We start from the raw sequence: 17,481 nt of genomic DNA, 5'->3' as shown, positions 1-17,481 counted from the left end.
GCAGGTATTTGTTCTGCCTTGATGAAGAGATAAATACCAAACAGTCGTTTCCCTGTTTTACTGACATCCACAGGAGTGACAATTCTAAAGCGAACTTTGTCCTCTTCTCGTATTTTGGACAGCATATGTTCGTGTTCACCATGATGGTTCTTCTACTGCACGTCTTGATGTGGAGTGACAACTATTCTGCCTTTGCTGCACAAGGTGAATTCATCATTTTTTTTATTGCTCCACCATTTTACCTGGTTTCACCTAGCATTGTTGTTTTTATTATTATTTTTTTAAGCTATTTCATTGAAACAAAATTAAGTAATGGAGAATTAGCACCGCGCAGTATGCCTCTTGAAAACTACTTACACTTTAACAAATGAGGAGGGCATTATTTCGCGAGACGATTTTCTACAAAATCATTTACATAAATAAACAGACAATGACCTCAGTAACACGACTCTTTCCAGTGCGCCATGCCAGGTTTGGCTCAAGCATCATGAGGAAAGTATATTAATAGAGAACTTGATTAAGCAATGACGATGGCGACCTGAGGACAACGCCTAGTAGAAAATGAATCTATATTTTACCTTCGAATTTCGCAATTGTCTAGATCTGTTCAGTGCGCCTATTGGTCTTACAACTTGCTAAAGCTAAATATGTAATGCCAGCGTTGAATGCCAAATGAAAATAAGAAAAATTAGCCGCCGTCGCTCGCGTTCTCCAAAATGCGCAGAACTTAATCATTTCACGTTGTTATTGTGCAGAGGGCGGTAACGGAATGTACGAAGATTTATATGTAATGCACGAGCGCAGTCATTGTTCTCCTCATTAAACCTTTTGTTTGGGTGCCTTCTCGTTTCCGTCGTGGTTTTTCTTACGCTCTTTAAATTATAAAATGGAACTACTACTGTCAAGTATAAAAAGTTTCCTTGTCAAACTTCTACCCCTAAAGAGTTTTGCCATCGGTCTTTAAAATTTCCTACTTCTCTTCCATAGCTGCAGGCCTTAACCCTCGAACGTACACTCTAATTACTGTAGTGTTGTATTTTAATAATTGTAGTGTTATCTGGAGCACCTGTGGCAGTGGTCTCTCTGAAAAGCTTCAGGAGTTCCAAAATCGTGCAGCCCGTATTTTAATATATGCCAATTATGACTCTACATCGATGAACTGTTCCGGGAACTGGGTTTGGTGTTAACTCAAATATCAAAGATCTGAATCAGCTGCTGTTATGAGATACAAATCTTTATATGAGACGACCCCTGAGTATCTGAGCTCTAGATTTGTGTTTCGAAACGACATAATATCATATCGATTAAGGAATACTGAAAATGAATTGGCTCTTCCCCCGCACCAATAAATTATTTGAAGAAGAGTTTCTCTTTTTGACGAGCCAGGTTGTGGAACTGCCTATCCAGCGACCTTCGTTCAGCAACATCTTTACATAATTTTAAAGGAGCTCAGTCACGGTTTGCGCATGTTGAAAAGTTTAGCCTAAAGTGGAGGCCCCTCTTGGTTTTCGTTCTGTTAAGGCAGAGCGAAATAAATTTACATTGATTGGATAGCACTACAAGATTATATCATTTTTGCTGGTAATGACGTCATTTGACTCGCCATCTTGGATCCGTCATCTTGGATTTCACTAATTTTTTTTTAAAAAAAGGCCACAAATAAAGGAAATTAAAACACGATCAAGCCAGAATGCTTATGAAATGTACAAATTCATGAATTTCTGTTATTTCATGAACCAAACTGGAAAAAAAAAAATACAGAATTATCTCAAAAAGCTGATTTTTGGTCAGACCTGCATGGAATTTGATGGTTGCCATAGCAATGTCAAAAATGATAGATTAACAATTCACACGTCAAAACTTTTGCAGAGTATGAAGGAACAGCTACTGAAAGTTTGAGCCCCTTAGAGTAAATCGTCTTTTCAAAACTTTGTTATATTTTTTCCCCTAAGAATTCCCCTTTATGCAAGGGTTAATTTTCCTTTTCCTTCTAACATTCTTCCCCCCTTTTTTGGAAAAATTTCAGGCGTGTGTAAATGCTGGGGCTATGAGTGAGAATCACGCGCTTAACTGAGATGTTTTTCTAACTCTGTGATTGTGGGCATTTTTCTCAACATTTTCCGTCGTGTAATAAATCTCTTATTAATCGTTCTTAGTGGGAGCGAACGAGGATAATATTAGTCCTTGGCCGTTTTTTTACGGACCTATGTTTTTGGTCAGTAAAGTAATATCAATGTTTATCTTATAGAAGCCCCTTACTGGTAGATCTCATTTCACTACATTTAACGAGTCATCGCATTTTAACAGTAGATAGCAAAAACATATATTGGCCTTTGTTTTATTAGAGTGTGGTTCGCTGGTAAACAGCTCATTAAAAAGTCCAGAATATCCAAACAACTACCCCAAGGATACGCGCTGTGTTTATTCAGTTCCTGTTCCATATGGAATGGCCTTAAACATTTCCTTTACCGATTTTGAGCTGGATGAATGCGGGTAAGTAATGACGCAACTACTCTTATAAGTCCTGACCTTGTTTATCTTGTGCCTACTTTGCTGGACACAAGAAATGCAATTAAAAAGATCGCAAACTGTTGCAAAACAAAACTTCTTATTATTTCTCTTCTCTTGTAAGACGAGGATGAGCAAAACTTTGCGTGCATTTGCTTCACTGGGATGCCATCTTTTTTAAAATTATTTTCGGGTGGATTTTACCGACCTTGCTAACTTAGAATGTCTGACCATATCTAATAACTGTAGTCTTGTCCCACTATTTTGAGCCAAATTATGTGACAAATATATAGAAATTATGCAACGCTTTCGAGGTATACCATAGAACATCCCACGAGTCACTTGAATTTTCTCAGTGTACACGCGGGCATTTAGGCGAAGTGTTTACCAAGAAACAGCAAGTGACTCCTGGGATATTCCATATATGGTATATTACAAGAGAGCGTTGCATAACTGTTTTATACTATAGCATAGAAAATACAGTGACCAACCAGTGACCAAGACAATCGATGAGACATACGCACAGTACACAATGGAAAGGTTGAGTGTAAAGGCTGCTGCACACTAGCCAACAAGTGAAGATTTTTTGTCGGCCGACAAAAAATCGGCTAGTGTGCGGCAGCCTTAATACCGTCGGATATCAAACGGCTTTCCTCTATTCTGATTAGCTGTATTTTCTATGGCATGGTATAAAACGTCATATAAATATCAGTACAAATGTAATTCGTTGTAGATATGGAGACTATTTGACCATTTCCCTAAAGCGCTATGGATCATTGAAGTACTGCGGCCAGCAGACCGGCCAATCAATTGTTATAACTGGAGACACCGTAGTGATAACATTCCAATCAGACTGGAGAAATCAGAAGAGAGGATTTTTGCTTCATTTCACCATTGTTCCTGTCGGTCAGTAAAACTAGTATACAGTTGTATATTTCGCGCTTATAGGGCCCTAGTAAGCCACACCTTTGTTTTTGTTTAAATGAGAAAGTTTGGCTATTGTACTTTATTTGGAGCATGTCGAAACGAAGGAAATTACTGTGAAACTACTAAAAATGATTAAACATACTTTCAGGAACACACCTCACGATAAAGCAATGAGATTTCGCTTTACCATGCAATATCAATAATTTCAGTGACATCGAAAATGGCGAAGGTTGACTAAGGCCTTTAAAGGCGAAAACTAGGAAAGTGATAGCTATATATAGGTAAGGTAAGGTAAGGTAAGGTAAAGCGTTTGCTTTACAATAACTACAGGAATTCTCGCACACTAATTGGCTAATTTTCATTGTCAAAACTAGGAAAATGATAGCTATATATAGGTAAGGTAAGGTAAGGTAAGGTAAGGTAAAGCATTTGCTTTACAATAACTGCAGAAATTCTCGCGCACTAATAGGCTAATTTTCATTGTCAATAGGCGGGCAGTCACATGAATTTATCATTTATGCGATGCGTCAACGAGCGAGAGCAGACAATTTGACGATTTCAAATTGACTTCAGTTTTTCATGTGTCTGTCCTGTTATTGACAATTAATTTCGTCATAACATTGCCAAAGTAGCCTGCGGATCCACTCGGCTATCGCCATGACGAAATTCATAATCAATAACAGGACAGACGCATGAAAAACTGGAGTCCACTTATTACCACGATGAAAATATAAAGGCAACGCTGATGTAGTCGTGTCTAAAGTTTCAGAATTTTTGATTTAATGGAAAACGTTACTTACCGGTAGCCGTTACTTTGGAATGGTAGTTCGATGGTTTGTATGGTAATTCACAGTCGTTTCAGACAAAGCGGGAGCGTAACACAGTAAAAAATTCCCTTTATGTATATTACTAACCAACTATACCCACGCGACTTAACACGAGATTGAGTGAACACAAACGAGCCACGAGAAATGGCGATGCCAACAATCACATTGCTGTACATCATCAACTGACAAACCACAACATTGACTGGGACTCTGCTCAGTACAACCTACAGTACAAACTATTTTCAACGATTGACTCTAGAAAGCTGGTACACTAACCTAGAACAAACGCCTCTTAATAGATGTCAACAACTATCGGCGCCTAACAAACGACTTATCCATGACTGAAACGAAACCGACAAACGGAATTCTAACAAACCGACTTAATTTGACTAACAATACACGGAACAAAAACCGACCAATTTGATCAACAATAGACGAATCGAAACCCACCAATGACCGATGACAAAATTTACACGAGTCTTTCAGCCAATACCATCATGGCTAAACTGACCAATCACGTTCAACGGACCAGACTTATAACATCATCGACTGACAAACACTATTCAATTGACTCTGAAGATGACTTCCGCTCACGTTGTCGAAACGTCAGTCAGCCACAACAGTTCTTTTCAGAACTACCCTCACCCGGACGATCACACTACACGAACTACTGATACTCCTGGGTCCAAACCATTTACTATGCAACTATACCCAAATAAACAAAGCAGGCTGTATAAACAAATAAAGGTCCCAATGCTGGAACTGTCGAAAGAAAGGCATGGTCGCATTATATTGCAGTGTAACTAATACTGCTTGGAACGTTATATCAAATATGACGTCAAATATAATGCGGTTTTTTATTACAGTGGCGTGGTAATCTTCACAAGGCCGCTACTTTTGGGTGGGTCGTTACTTTCGGGTGCGTCGTTACTTTCGGGAGGGACCTTTACTTTCGGGATTCAATAGGAAAGAAAAAAAACTAACGTTACTTTCGGGGAGCCGTTATTTTCGGGGAGACCGTTACTTTCGGAATTCTACGGTATTCAAACTCAAGTGACAGCAAGCAGATAACTTAATTTAGTTGCAATTATACATAAAAATTATTTTTTAGCTCATCCTAACATAACATTACCAGCCGCCACTGTGCAAACGCTTCCTGGCTACAGAATGCTGTTTCCAGTAGCTGGAACCCCTCCCATACGAACAATAATAACGCGAGATGGTACAGTATTGGGAAGCATCGAGTCTGTCCAGTTATATGAAGAAGGAAATTATAGCTGTGTGGCCGAGGGCCTGTATGGATCTGACCACAAGAATTTCTCAGTAACGTTTAAAGGTAAGACTTTTGAAATTAATTGGAAAATAATACCCAATTATTAAACTATCAATATACAATAAATAGGACGCCCTGGAAGAAATAATTTTTATCTTTAGCCTGGGCTTTGTTTTATTTTTTTTTCGCTTGAGCACGTTTCTTAGCACTTTGGTTTCCCAGCTCATGCTTTCATCCAAAAGTTATTCACTCAATAGTAATCAAACCTATATGGTTTGAAGGCATCCAAACTCGTTTACTCTCCTGGTCAGTATGTGTTAATGATGACTTCGCAGAAAGACAAAATGACGTCGTACTTTCCAAATTGTCCGCCATATTAGAACCTCCATCTTGAATTCCAGAAAGATGTCTAATAAGTTAGAACAAGTCCAAAATTGCTACAATGTAAGAAAATTGAACTGATCGGAATGCCCCTAAAACAGAAATTTAAGCTTAGACTTAAATTCAAAACATTTAAAAACATAGTTGCCATAGGAATGTCAAGTCACGTGACCAATCAATTGAGGCAAAATGTGTTCTTTGATAAGTTTTTGGACAAGCGACAAAGTTTGACCAATATAGCTTGAAGGCTGCTTTTGTTAGAAAAGATTGAAGTCAACAGGAGTACTTTGTGCCGGATGCCCAGCTCCCTGTAATGTAATGTAATGTAACGTAACGTAACGCAACGTAACGTAACGTAATGTAACGTAATGTAATGTCATGTCATGTCATGTCATGTCATGTCATGTGATGTCTGTCATGTCATGTCTGTCATGTCATGTCTGTCATGTCATGTCTGTCATGTCATGTCATGTCTGTCATGTCATGTTATGTCATGTCATGGCACGTCACGTCATGTCATGTCGTCAGGTCTATCATGTCATGTCATGTCATGTCTGTCATGTCATGTCATGTCATGTAACGTCACGTCACGTCACGTCACGTCATGTCATGTCATGTCATGTCTTGTCATGTCATGTCATGTCTGTCATGTCATGTCATATCATGTCATGTCATGTCATGTCATGTCATGTCATTTCATGTCATGTCTGTCATGTCATGTCATGTCATGTCATGTCATGTTATGTGATGCCATGTCATGTCTGTCATGTGATGTGATATCATGTCATGTTATGCCATGTCAAGTCATGTCCCTACGTCATTTTGTGTACGTTTATTATTCTGCCTCAAATAAATGAGAATCCAACACAAATAAAAAGGTTAATTCTCAACTTTTATGACTATTGGCCTCAAAGGCCGCCGTCACCACCGTTAACATGAAATGAAATCGATAGAAGAATTTTAACTCAACATTGATTTTTCTAGATTGTGGACCTACGTGTGAATGGAAAAACTTTCATGAAAACGAACTTTCTTGCAAAGATATCACATCAGAAAAGGATATTATGAACTGCGTTACCATGATGACTGAAATTATGTGAGTCAGGATTGCACAAAGCGTGACTTAATATGAACTGAATCCCACATTGCTTCTCTTTTCTTTTTGTCATTTATTTAATCATTTTTTCTTTTCTTATTTTATTCATTTTTTCATTCTTTTTTTGTTTGTTTGTTTTCACTGGCTCGATCTTCCTTTAGTTTTCGTTTCTTTTTTTTCTGTCCTTTTGTCTCTAAGTCACATATACTCATCGTCACGTCTGCCTGACTCGTTTATCCATTGAATCGAGATCATTAAATATCAGCGTGTTATTTTGTTAGTGCATATAACCTATACGTCTGTTTTTGCGCTAGTTATTCAAAGTGTACATCACAAAAAAACTTCTGGGAATTTTTTTCGATTTAAATGATCATGACGCGATTTTATAATGAATTCAGTGCAAGTTCTGCATTTCTCAAATAGACAACAATGAAATGAGGGGCAAAAATGCGGGCTGCGTGACACCTTTGAGCTGTTGTCGTCGTCGGTGTCTGTCAATATTTTAGTTGTTTATATGTAATTGTTCTTTTCCTTGTTTCTGTTTCTTTTTTCTTCGCTTATTTTAACAGCTTCGTTCATGCAAGGATTGAATAGCTTTTTGGCTACTGTTCTAAAAATGAAGTAATCTCTTTAATTATTAAACCTTTCACAGGGACTTGTCTTCAAATGCTATTGCTTTTCTACCAGATCGTGGCAAAGGTTTTGCAAACATGACAAATGAGGAATACCTGTAAGTGAATGACGAAATATATCCATACTGTTTAGTAGCATTGCATCGAATTAGCCGCACCCAAGTACTTTTCAAAAAAGTTCTATACATTTATTTTCTTTATTATTTGTGTGTCCTCCACAATTAGTTATTAACTACTTATTAACCGAAGGTGAGATCTTTAGAGGAAAATCTCAAACCGAGGCCGAGGTTTATTATATGGCTTTTTGCTTTGGTTTTGCAGGCCCGTAATCGGCCGTGGTCATTACGCGAGAATAAAATGTCCTAGGATTAGCCAATCAGAGCGCGCGTTATATCGGGTACAAACACAAGCCATATAATTATTAAGCTTGATACTCCGAAAGCAGTAGTAATCTTTTAACCTTCATATTTGGAGGACCACTGGAGTTTCTCTCAGCAAAGCAACGATCTCAAAAATTTTCCATAAATGCTTAACTATTGCGCTTGCGCTTTCGAAAAATGGATCGCCGGGACCCCATAATTTATTAAATTAATATTTTCCTAACACAAACCTCACGGTAGTTAAACACAGACATCACACTACGAGTTCCGAACGTAGAAGATGGAAATAAACGACGGCCATATTTTAACGAAGTAGTTGTTCCAAACGTAATACGATGTATATCTATCATATTCAGACGAATGTTATATATTGAAACCCTTATTAATACTGAATGCAATCTATACTCTGCACTTACATGGTTATTGCAAAAGCAAGACTACAGCTGATTGTACAGTCAGTATGACTTTTCAGGATGATGTATGAAACCAGCGTTAGTTTATTTCTCTATCATTTGTTGATCGTTTTCTTATAGGAATTTACCTTCCAACGCCACTGGAATCCACCACGAGGTGTTTTTCAATTTGATAAATTTGAGATATCTGTAAGTGATAGAAGCATATCGCATACTGCAAAATAAAATAGCTTTAGCGTCATGCCCCGGCAATGTTACATCTCAGATATCTCGAAAGTATAGCATTATGCTTATGCTATACCTTACGCATTTTAAATAGACGATTCGATTGACCCCTTAAGCTATTGCATTTCTTTTTTTTTCTCTTTACATTTCCTGAAGATGCCGTAAGGTCGGCCAAAGCTTTAAATTTAAAGAATTACAGTTGTTCAGGGCCTCAATCGAATCGTCCATTTAATCACCCAACTTACTGAGGTACAATTTCAAACGTTTACTTACAGGTTTTAATTATACTTCGGAGACATGTTAAAGAGGCAGTCACGTGTTTCTCGACACTTCGTAGGTTTCCATCATAACCGTGTTCACTCAAACCCCCCGTAATAGCGCATAAGAATAGCTACCCATGTTTTCATCAACTTATTCATTCATTCATTCATTCATTCATTTATTATTTATTTATTTATTGATTTATTTGTTGTTATAGAAACACTCGTAAAATCTTGGGGCACTCAAAAAATTTGTTAGAACACTTGCCAGCTGTTCCTGTCCCCAATGCATTTCGTGTTCTCTGAAACTTCCACTCGTGTTTCAAAATTCGATAGAATCGAATAGAAACACGGACGCGAAGGAGTAGTTTTCGTCATCGTCGAAGTTGTGGTGATGATAATACTGATTGGGGGAAAGCAAGAGGAGAAAATAATCCTATCAGCTATATCGGGCTCTGTTCTAACTCCTCTTACTCTTGGAGTGGTTTGGCCAGTTTATCAGGCAAACGAGATACGAGAACCTGAACTGCCCGCCCATGGCAACCCAGTTAGTTATGATAATCTGATGATATTGAATCTTATCATTTTGCGTTTTTTCTTTTAAAGAGATTTGTCTTCCAACATTTTATCATATCTACCTGATGGAGTGTTTTCAAGTCTTAAAATTCTGACAAGACTGTAAGCGAAAAGAGGCATTCTAAAACGTACGGTTATTTATTCATACAGCGTGATCGTCCTAGCCAGAATAGTCCAAAACAGCTGTTGATGTCCCACCCTGCGGCAATCTTAGCGGAGGTCATCTTCAGAGTCAAAATGTATTTGTTAGTCGATGATGATTAGTCTGCTCCGTTGGAATTAATTGATTACATTTAACAAGAAATCTGTTAAGTTAGCTAAGAGTAACTGAAATTTCTTGTAACTTTCAAACCATTACGTTAGGCAGGTTAGTTCGTCCAGTTTGAGATTCGTTGGTTGGTTTTGATTTATGTAGTGAAAAGGTCCTTGGTACGACGCCAGCAGATCTGGTCATCCGCAGGAACTGACGTTGGTTCTGCTTCAGAGTCCTGGTCATTACTTTTTCTAATCTTATTTTTGTGTATGTGTTTTGTTTTTAAAGTCCATGTGTTTCAGCGATGCGATCGTCGACATAACCATTTCTTGTGATTCCGTTCTGTTCAAATCTCTAGGAATAGATGTTTTCACTGCCGAACATCGTTCCACCCACAACCCATAGAATTGACTGGGACTCACACCTTTCTTTTTCATATTCATTATCCATTCATTTCACGCGCAAAAATTAAATAAAACAATTGAGCTACTTCCGGTGTTTACGACCTCAAAGCTAGCCCAATTGGCAGAGCAGAACCACAAGAGCAAATCCTGTTAAAGCTCCGAAAATATCAAATCAATCCTCAAATCCTCAAAACTATAAATTACACTCCTCCTGCCTTAACTAATCTTCTTCTAATACTTTTAACAGGGATTTGTCTTCTAATAATATTATAATTCTACCGGACTCAGGTTTTGGCAACCTGGCAAAACTGAAGCACTTGTAAGTAGAATGAAAGATTAAAGTGCAATTTCGTAAACCATTCGATTGTCCTAAATGTGAACATTCTTTTCACTCTACTGCATTAAAAGAACACAAAAAGGAAAGGCAGGCAACAGAATACCTGTTTAGATAGATAGATTTTTAATGTATATGTATATTTCATAAATTTTATATTTACAGGGCCCCTATGAATACCAGCCTTCAAGCTGAATGGGCCACCCTGTAGAAATCAAGATTTACTTTACTTTACTTTACCTTGATTATGAAAAAATGATAAGTTTCATCGAACATAATTTAACTCAGCGACAAAACTAAGCTAACAGCAATAGGAATTGGTTGATATACTTTTCTTACAGGGATTTGTCTTCCAACAATATTACAATTTTACCAGATGGAGTGTTTGCCAAACTGACAAGTCTAAAATACCTGTAAGTAAAAGGAACGATTATATCATTACAACACATTGTATGGCAATGTTTGATTCAAATGAGCTACTACTTTCATTTTTATTTTATTGCATATTACAGAAAAAAGTGTTGTGATGCTAACTATCCAAGCTATACAATAGCTTTGGGCCAGAAAGAAAGATGTTATGAGCCATAAAACTTCTCGTATTACAATTCTTTTTTATCTTCCTTGAAATTTGTTGCCATTAATTTCTTTCCACTAAATTCTATTTTTTACGGGGATATGTCTCCCAATGGCATTGCATTTCTTCCCGAAGAGGTCTTTTCAAATCTTAGAATGTGGACATCGTTGTAAGTGGCAAATGCCATATATTTACCATATTCAACAACGTGGAAACGATTCCGCCGTTTTATCGTTAAACAAAATGTCGTAGTTGTTGTAGTGGCCTAATACGCTTATGCCCTGTTCATACGTCGCATTTCTGCCATGCCTAATTCAATTCAACGAATTCAATTCGACGGAAATTCGACGTCTGCCGCACTTTCGACTGGTCTTGTCGCATCATCCCATGGAAATGCGACACCGATTCAAACGTCAAATTTATGCCGTTTCAAATCTAGTTATATAAATTGTCGGTTTTCATATGACGTCATAATTTTCCAGAATTAAAATTTATCAATCCTTCTGAAGTTTTAGTTTTATCAAATGTAAGACCCTCTAATAATCTGACGTTTTGCAAAAAAATGTTGTGGATTCGATCAAATCGACAGGACTAGTCTCCAGTGATGTTTGCCAGTACCTCATGTCATCTAGGTGTAGAAGATACCTTTGTTATATATAAACACCAGTGAAATACCAAGTGAGCTCTCGCGCGAAAGCATGATATCTTCACACGTGAAAAAAACGTTATTTTCACAAGTGAAAATATCCCCATTGCTATGATTACATAATAAATCCCTTAAAGTGTACTTAAATATGTTGTTGTCTGATCGGAACATTATCGGATCTTCCTCAAAAATCTACGTTAATCTTCGGAAATTTTCGGAAAATGTTTGGAATCGTTTGTCTGGCCTTGGGACCATGTTTGGTGAATCTTCGGAAATCTTCGAAAAAAGAAGTCGTCGACAAAAAAATGCACGGCTGCTTGTAAATATGAAATTTCTCTTTAAGTGTTCAACTTTGACTTTGATTTGACTTTGCAGGAGACGATTCGCGACGAATCGTGCGAATCGAGTCGACACGTCAACAATTTCACACCTCCTGTTATTTCCTTCCACGAGTCGACTTTCGGTGAGACCATTCGACTTTGCAGGAGACGATCTGAGACGAATCTTGCGAATCGAATCGAATCGTCAGCAATTTCATACCCCCTGTTATTTCCTACCGTGAGGAGAATGAGACAATTAAGTTAAGGTCAAAACATGAACGCGCAATATAGTGACGTGATACTGGTCAGCGGATACCTTGTTTTGACAGGTGTCAACTGACCATAAAATGGATGTCCAATATCAAAGATGCGCGCTGTTAACTAAGGTCGCATGCCCTGGAGTATATCGGCTATGGCCACCATGTTGTGCGACGTTGTCGTCGTGTGTACGCGCCCACGGGCAATACTGCTAGCCATTTTTACCATGAGAAAAGCAATTTACGGGTTTCTCTGAGAATGAGGCTCCTCTTGGCGACCCTAAGGGCCGCCCGAGCTCCGCTATAAAAATAGAAAGTCATGCATGTCTTTTTTCGTGGTCACCATGGGTAGTAGATGTAGTAGTATGGATCACGGGTGCGTGCGCCCTGTGAGGCGGCGACGACAAGGACATCGCACAACATGGTAGCCTCTAACGCAGAAACTCTTAGTGCTTGGCGCACGTCCCTTCGTTCCCTAAGAGCATACTCAAGCTAATGGGTCGACGGAGGCATGCAGCCTTGATTTACAGCGCACATCTTTGATATTAGATATCCATGTTATGGTCAATTGACATCTGTCAAAACAAGGTAACCGCTGAAAAGTAGCACGTGACCATTTTGCAGGCTCGGGTTTAGAGTTCAGGTACTCGTTTTCGATTGGATCGCAGGCTCAAGCCAGGTTTTAGGAGGAGGGGTACGTAAAAAAGCAACTGAAAAAAATAAAGGAACCACACGCCTAACAATTACATGCTCTAAAAAATAGTCGAGCGTGATTTTCTGGCCAAAGAAAAAAACAATTTTTTTCCCTTTATAATCAGGAGCTCCGCTTCTAGGCTTGGCTAAATCTACATAACACTGTGGTATATGATCTTACAGGTAAACTAGACGCTGTAAGAGCGTTTACTCCGGCTTCGTTCTACGATTAGGCTTATTGAACAAATAAAAGAAGCAGGATGTTTGACCACAAGAGATACGCTTAGATCTTTATCCAATTGCTTGTTGTTTGCCTCATCTTCGAAGTTCTGTTCTCAGGCGATTCTTGGTTTTGTCATCATCTTAGGTACACGTCTCAGCATCATAGTTTGTCAGTTGTCATAGATTTTTGTCAGTTTTTTTGAATTTCGAACTCGAACATGGCATATTTGCTATCTCGTGAGAACGAGTCGAGCATGAACTTTGCCTACTTGGCAGGCTTTCAAGAAATATAATTCGTGGACCTACCCGTTCGGAAAACGATCGACATCTTTGTATGTGGGATGAACGTATAAGGTGTGATTCTTGCCAAAACTTTCTTCAAAAAATACCGCATTATGTATAATACGACGTTCACGAAGAGCAAGAACACGATACAAAAAAGATGTCGCGTTCTCGTCCCTAGTTTCCACGGTCTACTCTAACGCCTGAGACCATGATCCCCGTTTGGCGACCAAGAAGGGCTTACATTTTATGACTCGGGCTCTCCTACGGAAGCCCGAATAAAAAGGGGATAAGTACAACATTGTATGAGCATTCAGGTGACTTAAATACATGCATTTTATTACTTAGAAGGAATTTAAAAATGAATGGCAAACCATCGTATGCCTTATCATTAAAGGCGTCACTAGTTTAATGTAGAAAATTGTCAGTTTCCTGTCTCACTGTCGGATCGCACTATTTCACAGGGCTTTGTCATCAAACGCTATCACGTATCTGCCCGCTGCCATCTTTTCGGAGCTGAAGATTTTGAGAGAACTGTAAGTGAATAGAACTGGGCTTTACTCATGTACAGCACGAACGTTTTATCAGAAAAAAAGAAAGCTATTCTGACAATATATTACTTAGCTTTAAGAAAATGATGATTAACTGCATGATGGTTTTGTGATATTTAGAATAGTTTAGCGCAAAAAGCGCAAGGTAGCCAAAGGCTGAGGTTGATAAAGATACTTTAAGCCCCTGTCAAGTTACGCAAACTTTGCCATTTCTTTTTTCCGGTATTGTCTTTCAACCCCATTTATTTTTTCTCGATGGAGTGTTTTTCAGGTGTTAGACTACTGAGAAGCAGGTATGTTAAAAGAGACATACCTGGGATACTAAGCGATGCTGTTTGACTACTTTGTTACGCTTCACAGATTAGTTGAAATCTCTCCACAGGAATTTGTCTCTTAACGCTATCAAAACGTTACCTGATGGAGTATTTTCCCATATGAGACAACTGAGATACTTGTAAGTAAACAGAAGCTTCAAGAACCACGGTCAGAAAAACAACAACAAAAAAAGAAATAGGGAAATTTGGGTTTCGCTGCTAATGATTATTTTCTTTAAATAGACATTTTATTTTTTTTAACAGTACAGTAAAATACATTCCTTACAATACTACATACTTACACTAATTACAATACACTGTATCACTTACAGCTAATTACATGATAACTTACTTACGGTATTTACAATACTGCTTACTTACACCTTGCACACTGTCAATTACAATACTATTCTTACACTATTCGTATCCTTTTTTTTCTTTTAATTGTTATTATTTTACAATGCCACATGATATATACATGTAGTTTTTTTTCCCCTATATGTACAAGCCTACAGTTAAATAATAAATAAGAAATTAAATATTAATTAACCATAAACATCAGCAGCATATAAAATTAAAGTAAAAAAGCCCACGTGCATTAAAATTTTGGAAGTGCTTTTTTTTTGCAGTCGCGATCTCTTAAAGAATTTCAAGTTTTCCGGGAATGAACGATAGAACGTTTTGAAAATCTAAAACATCTCCGCGAAGGCTTGTGCAGAAAATGCAATGTTTGGCTATCAGTGGAGAATAATTTAGGACTCGCCAATGCTTTGTCCTATCATGACAGCCGTAGAGTATATGGCTTATGGACAACATTATTGTTTCATTGTTTTTTTGGTACCACCAGTCTTGAAACAAAATCCAGAAATCGACTGTTAGTGTGCAGTTTATTAGCAGGTGATGCAACGTTTGTTCTCCTGCGTTGCATAAGTTGCATATGGGGTTTTCTGAAATGCCGTCTCGATAAAGTGTAGCACGGGTTGGAAGCACGCTATGAATCACTTTATACTGAAACATTATTATTTTTACTTCATTTGTGACTGCAAATGGCATAAGACAATCCTTCCAGATGGTATTTTTCTGCAAATCCGTGGCGTAGAATTTTGGTTTCGGCAGTGGGAGGAACGAAGAGGGTGTTTAAAAGAGAGGAGTAAATAGAACTGGTTCTTAGGGTGTTGACAGTGGTATCGTGTGTGACGTTCGGAATAGGGTTTTTAAGATAAGCTTTCCAATTTTTTGAATGTTGAAGCATGACCGTTATTCAGAACACAGTTAGTAGCATTATTATTGAAAATTTTCATCCAATTTTGAATGTCATGGCCGAAGTTGAAGAGCTGAAGTGTTTCTAAGAGATAGTTCCATTCAATGGAATCGAACGCCTTTTTGAAGTCCAAGAAAATGGCAATACTTTTTTGATTTAGCTTATCTGCGTAATATATTAAGTCGTAGATTAGCCTTACATTTTCCCCAATGTAGCGGCCTTTAACATAACCAGTTTGATCGGGTTTATTAACGTTGGCAAGACTTTTTCAATTCTCTTGGCTATAACTTTAGTGAGAATCTTGTAGTCGACGTTCAGAAGTGAGATGGGCCTTAGATTTTCCAGAATAGTTTTATCCTTGGATTTTTTTAGGATAAGCGAGATTATTCCTTGTCTTTGTCTTATAAAAAGCATACCATGCTGAAAAGCAAAGCTGTAGCTGGCTAGCAGATCATGGCGGATGTCAGGCCAAAAAAATCGGTAGAATTCAGCTGGCAGACCATCCGTGCTCGGGGTTTTGTTATTATCGAAGTCCTTGAGCGCATTTGTGCATTCTTCTTCGTTTACTAATCCTCCACAAGATTTCCTCTCTTCTTCGCTTAGTGCGTTTTCTGGATTAAAAACTGGCGAGTTTTTGAAAAGTTTGGGATTGATATTGTTGGAGCGGTATAACGACTCATAAAACTTTTTTCCTTCTTCTAAGATTTCGAATTGCTCTTCTATGTAACAATTTCCCTAACTTTGAGTTTTGAGACTGTTTTAATATCATGATGGCGTTTTTCTAGGCTGTAGAAATAAATTGTGTTGCGTTCTCCTTCTTCATGCCATCTCACTTTGCTTCTTAGAATTGCGCCTTTAGTTTTCGTCAACATGATTTTCTTGAGACGTGATCTAGCAAGTTCAAGTTCGAGTATGATCTTTCTGTTGTACGGGTTATTTACCGCTCTGGCTTGAAGGTCATTTACATTTTTATGTAGTAATTTTTCTTCATCTGAGAAAAAATCTAAGCGACATTGAATTTTAGACGATTTAGTTCTCAATGTGAAACACTGTTTGCCTTTGTTCAGGCTTCGCCATATATCACTTAGGTTATACAAATCACAAAGCGTATTGATTTCCTGAATGACAGCTGAGTTTTTAGATACAGGTTTTCCGCCTCTTTTGTCATTTGAGGGAGTGCGCAATTGAAGTCTCCTCCAATTACAACTGTATCTTGCGCGACTGAGTTCCTCGAGTTGTTGGTTTAGTCTTCTGAAAAAAGCAACTTGTTGGGCGACCTTGTTAGGTGCGTAAATGTTGACGAGACAATAACTTTCTCTTCCAGTGACAATTTTAAAATAATGAACCTTCCTTGTTTGTCTGGAATGACTTTTTCAATTTTGAAATTCACAGAGAGATTAATTAGTGTTATGGCACCTTTACTATGGTTTGTGCCGTGGCTAAAGAAAGCTTTGCCACCCCATTCGTTTTCCCAGGTAGGTTCAAGATCTTTGGAGTAGTATGATTCCTGCAAAAATATGACATGATGATTTTTTTTTGTGTGTGTAGCCATCGAAAAACAGTTCGACGTTTGATCGATTTATTAAGACCTCTAACAGTTAGTGACAGGCATTTTAGCTCGAAAGCACTTGTAGTATTGACGGCGTTCATTTTGACGGCGGTTTAAAGGAACACAAGCCAGCGGAGTGACAAACAAACACGGATTTCTTCCCACGGAATTTTGTTGACTCACGACAAATTGGGATAAAAAATAATTTAACTTTTTCGCTGATTGGCTGCTGCGAGAATGTGAACGAAAGAAAAAAGAAGACGGTTGTTTCAAACGAAGCGGGTTGGTGTAACATGTACAGTAAAGGAAGTGTAGCATAATAA

General features: G+C 38.0%; 1 protein-coding gene across 1 annotated transcript in view; it reads left to right on the top strand.

The window, feature by feature from the left end:
* Positions 1–143: 143 nt before the first annotated feature.
* Positions 144–17,481, top strand: part of LOC145485516 (uncharacterized) — a 38,028-nt gene continuing 20,690 nt past the window's right edge. The window contains exons 1-10 of the mRNA XM_081464179.1: positions 144–204; positions 2,346–2,493; positions 3,242–3,414; positions 5,374–5,598; positions 6,901–7,012; positions 7,665–7,742; positions 8,558–8,626; positions 9,529–9,600; positions 10,403–10,474; positions 10,831–10,902. Of these exons, the coding sequence (XP_081320305.1) occupies positions 144–204; positions 2,346–2,493; positions 3,242–3,414; positions 5,374–5,598; positions 6,901–7,012; positions 7,665–7,742; positions 8,558–8,626; positions 9,529–9,600; positions 10,403–10,474; positions 10,831–10,902 (1,082 nt within the window). The remainder of the gene's footprint in view (positions 205–2,345; positions 2,494–3,241; positions 3,415–5,373; positions 5,599–6,900; positions 7,013–7,664; positions 7,743–8,557; positions 8,627–9,528; positions 9,601–10,402; positions 10,475–10,830; positions 10,903–17,481) is intronic.

The sequence above is a fragment of the Orbicella franksi genome, chromosome 4, assembly GCF_964199315.1.
Source record: "Orbicella franksi chromosome 4, jaOrbFran1.1, whole genome shotgun sequence".
NCBI classification, from domain to species: Eukaryota; Metazoa; Cnidaria; class Anthozoa; order Scleractinia; family Merulinidae; genus Orbicella; species Orbicella franksi.
This window is presented reverse-complemented; position numbering and strand designations above follow the sequence as displayed.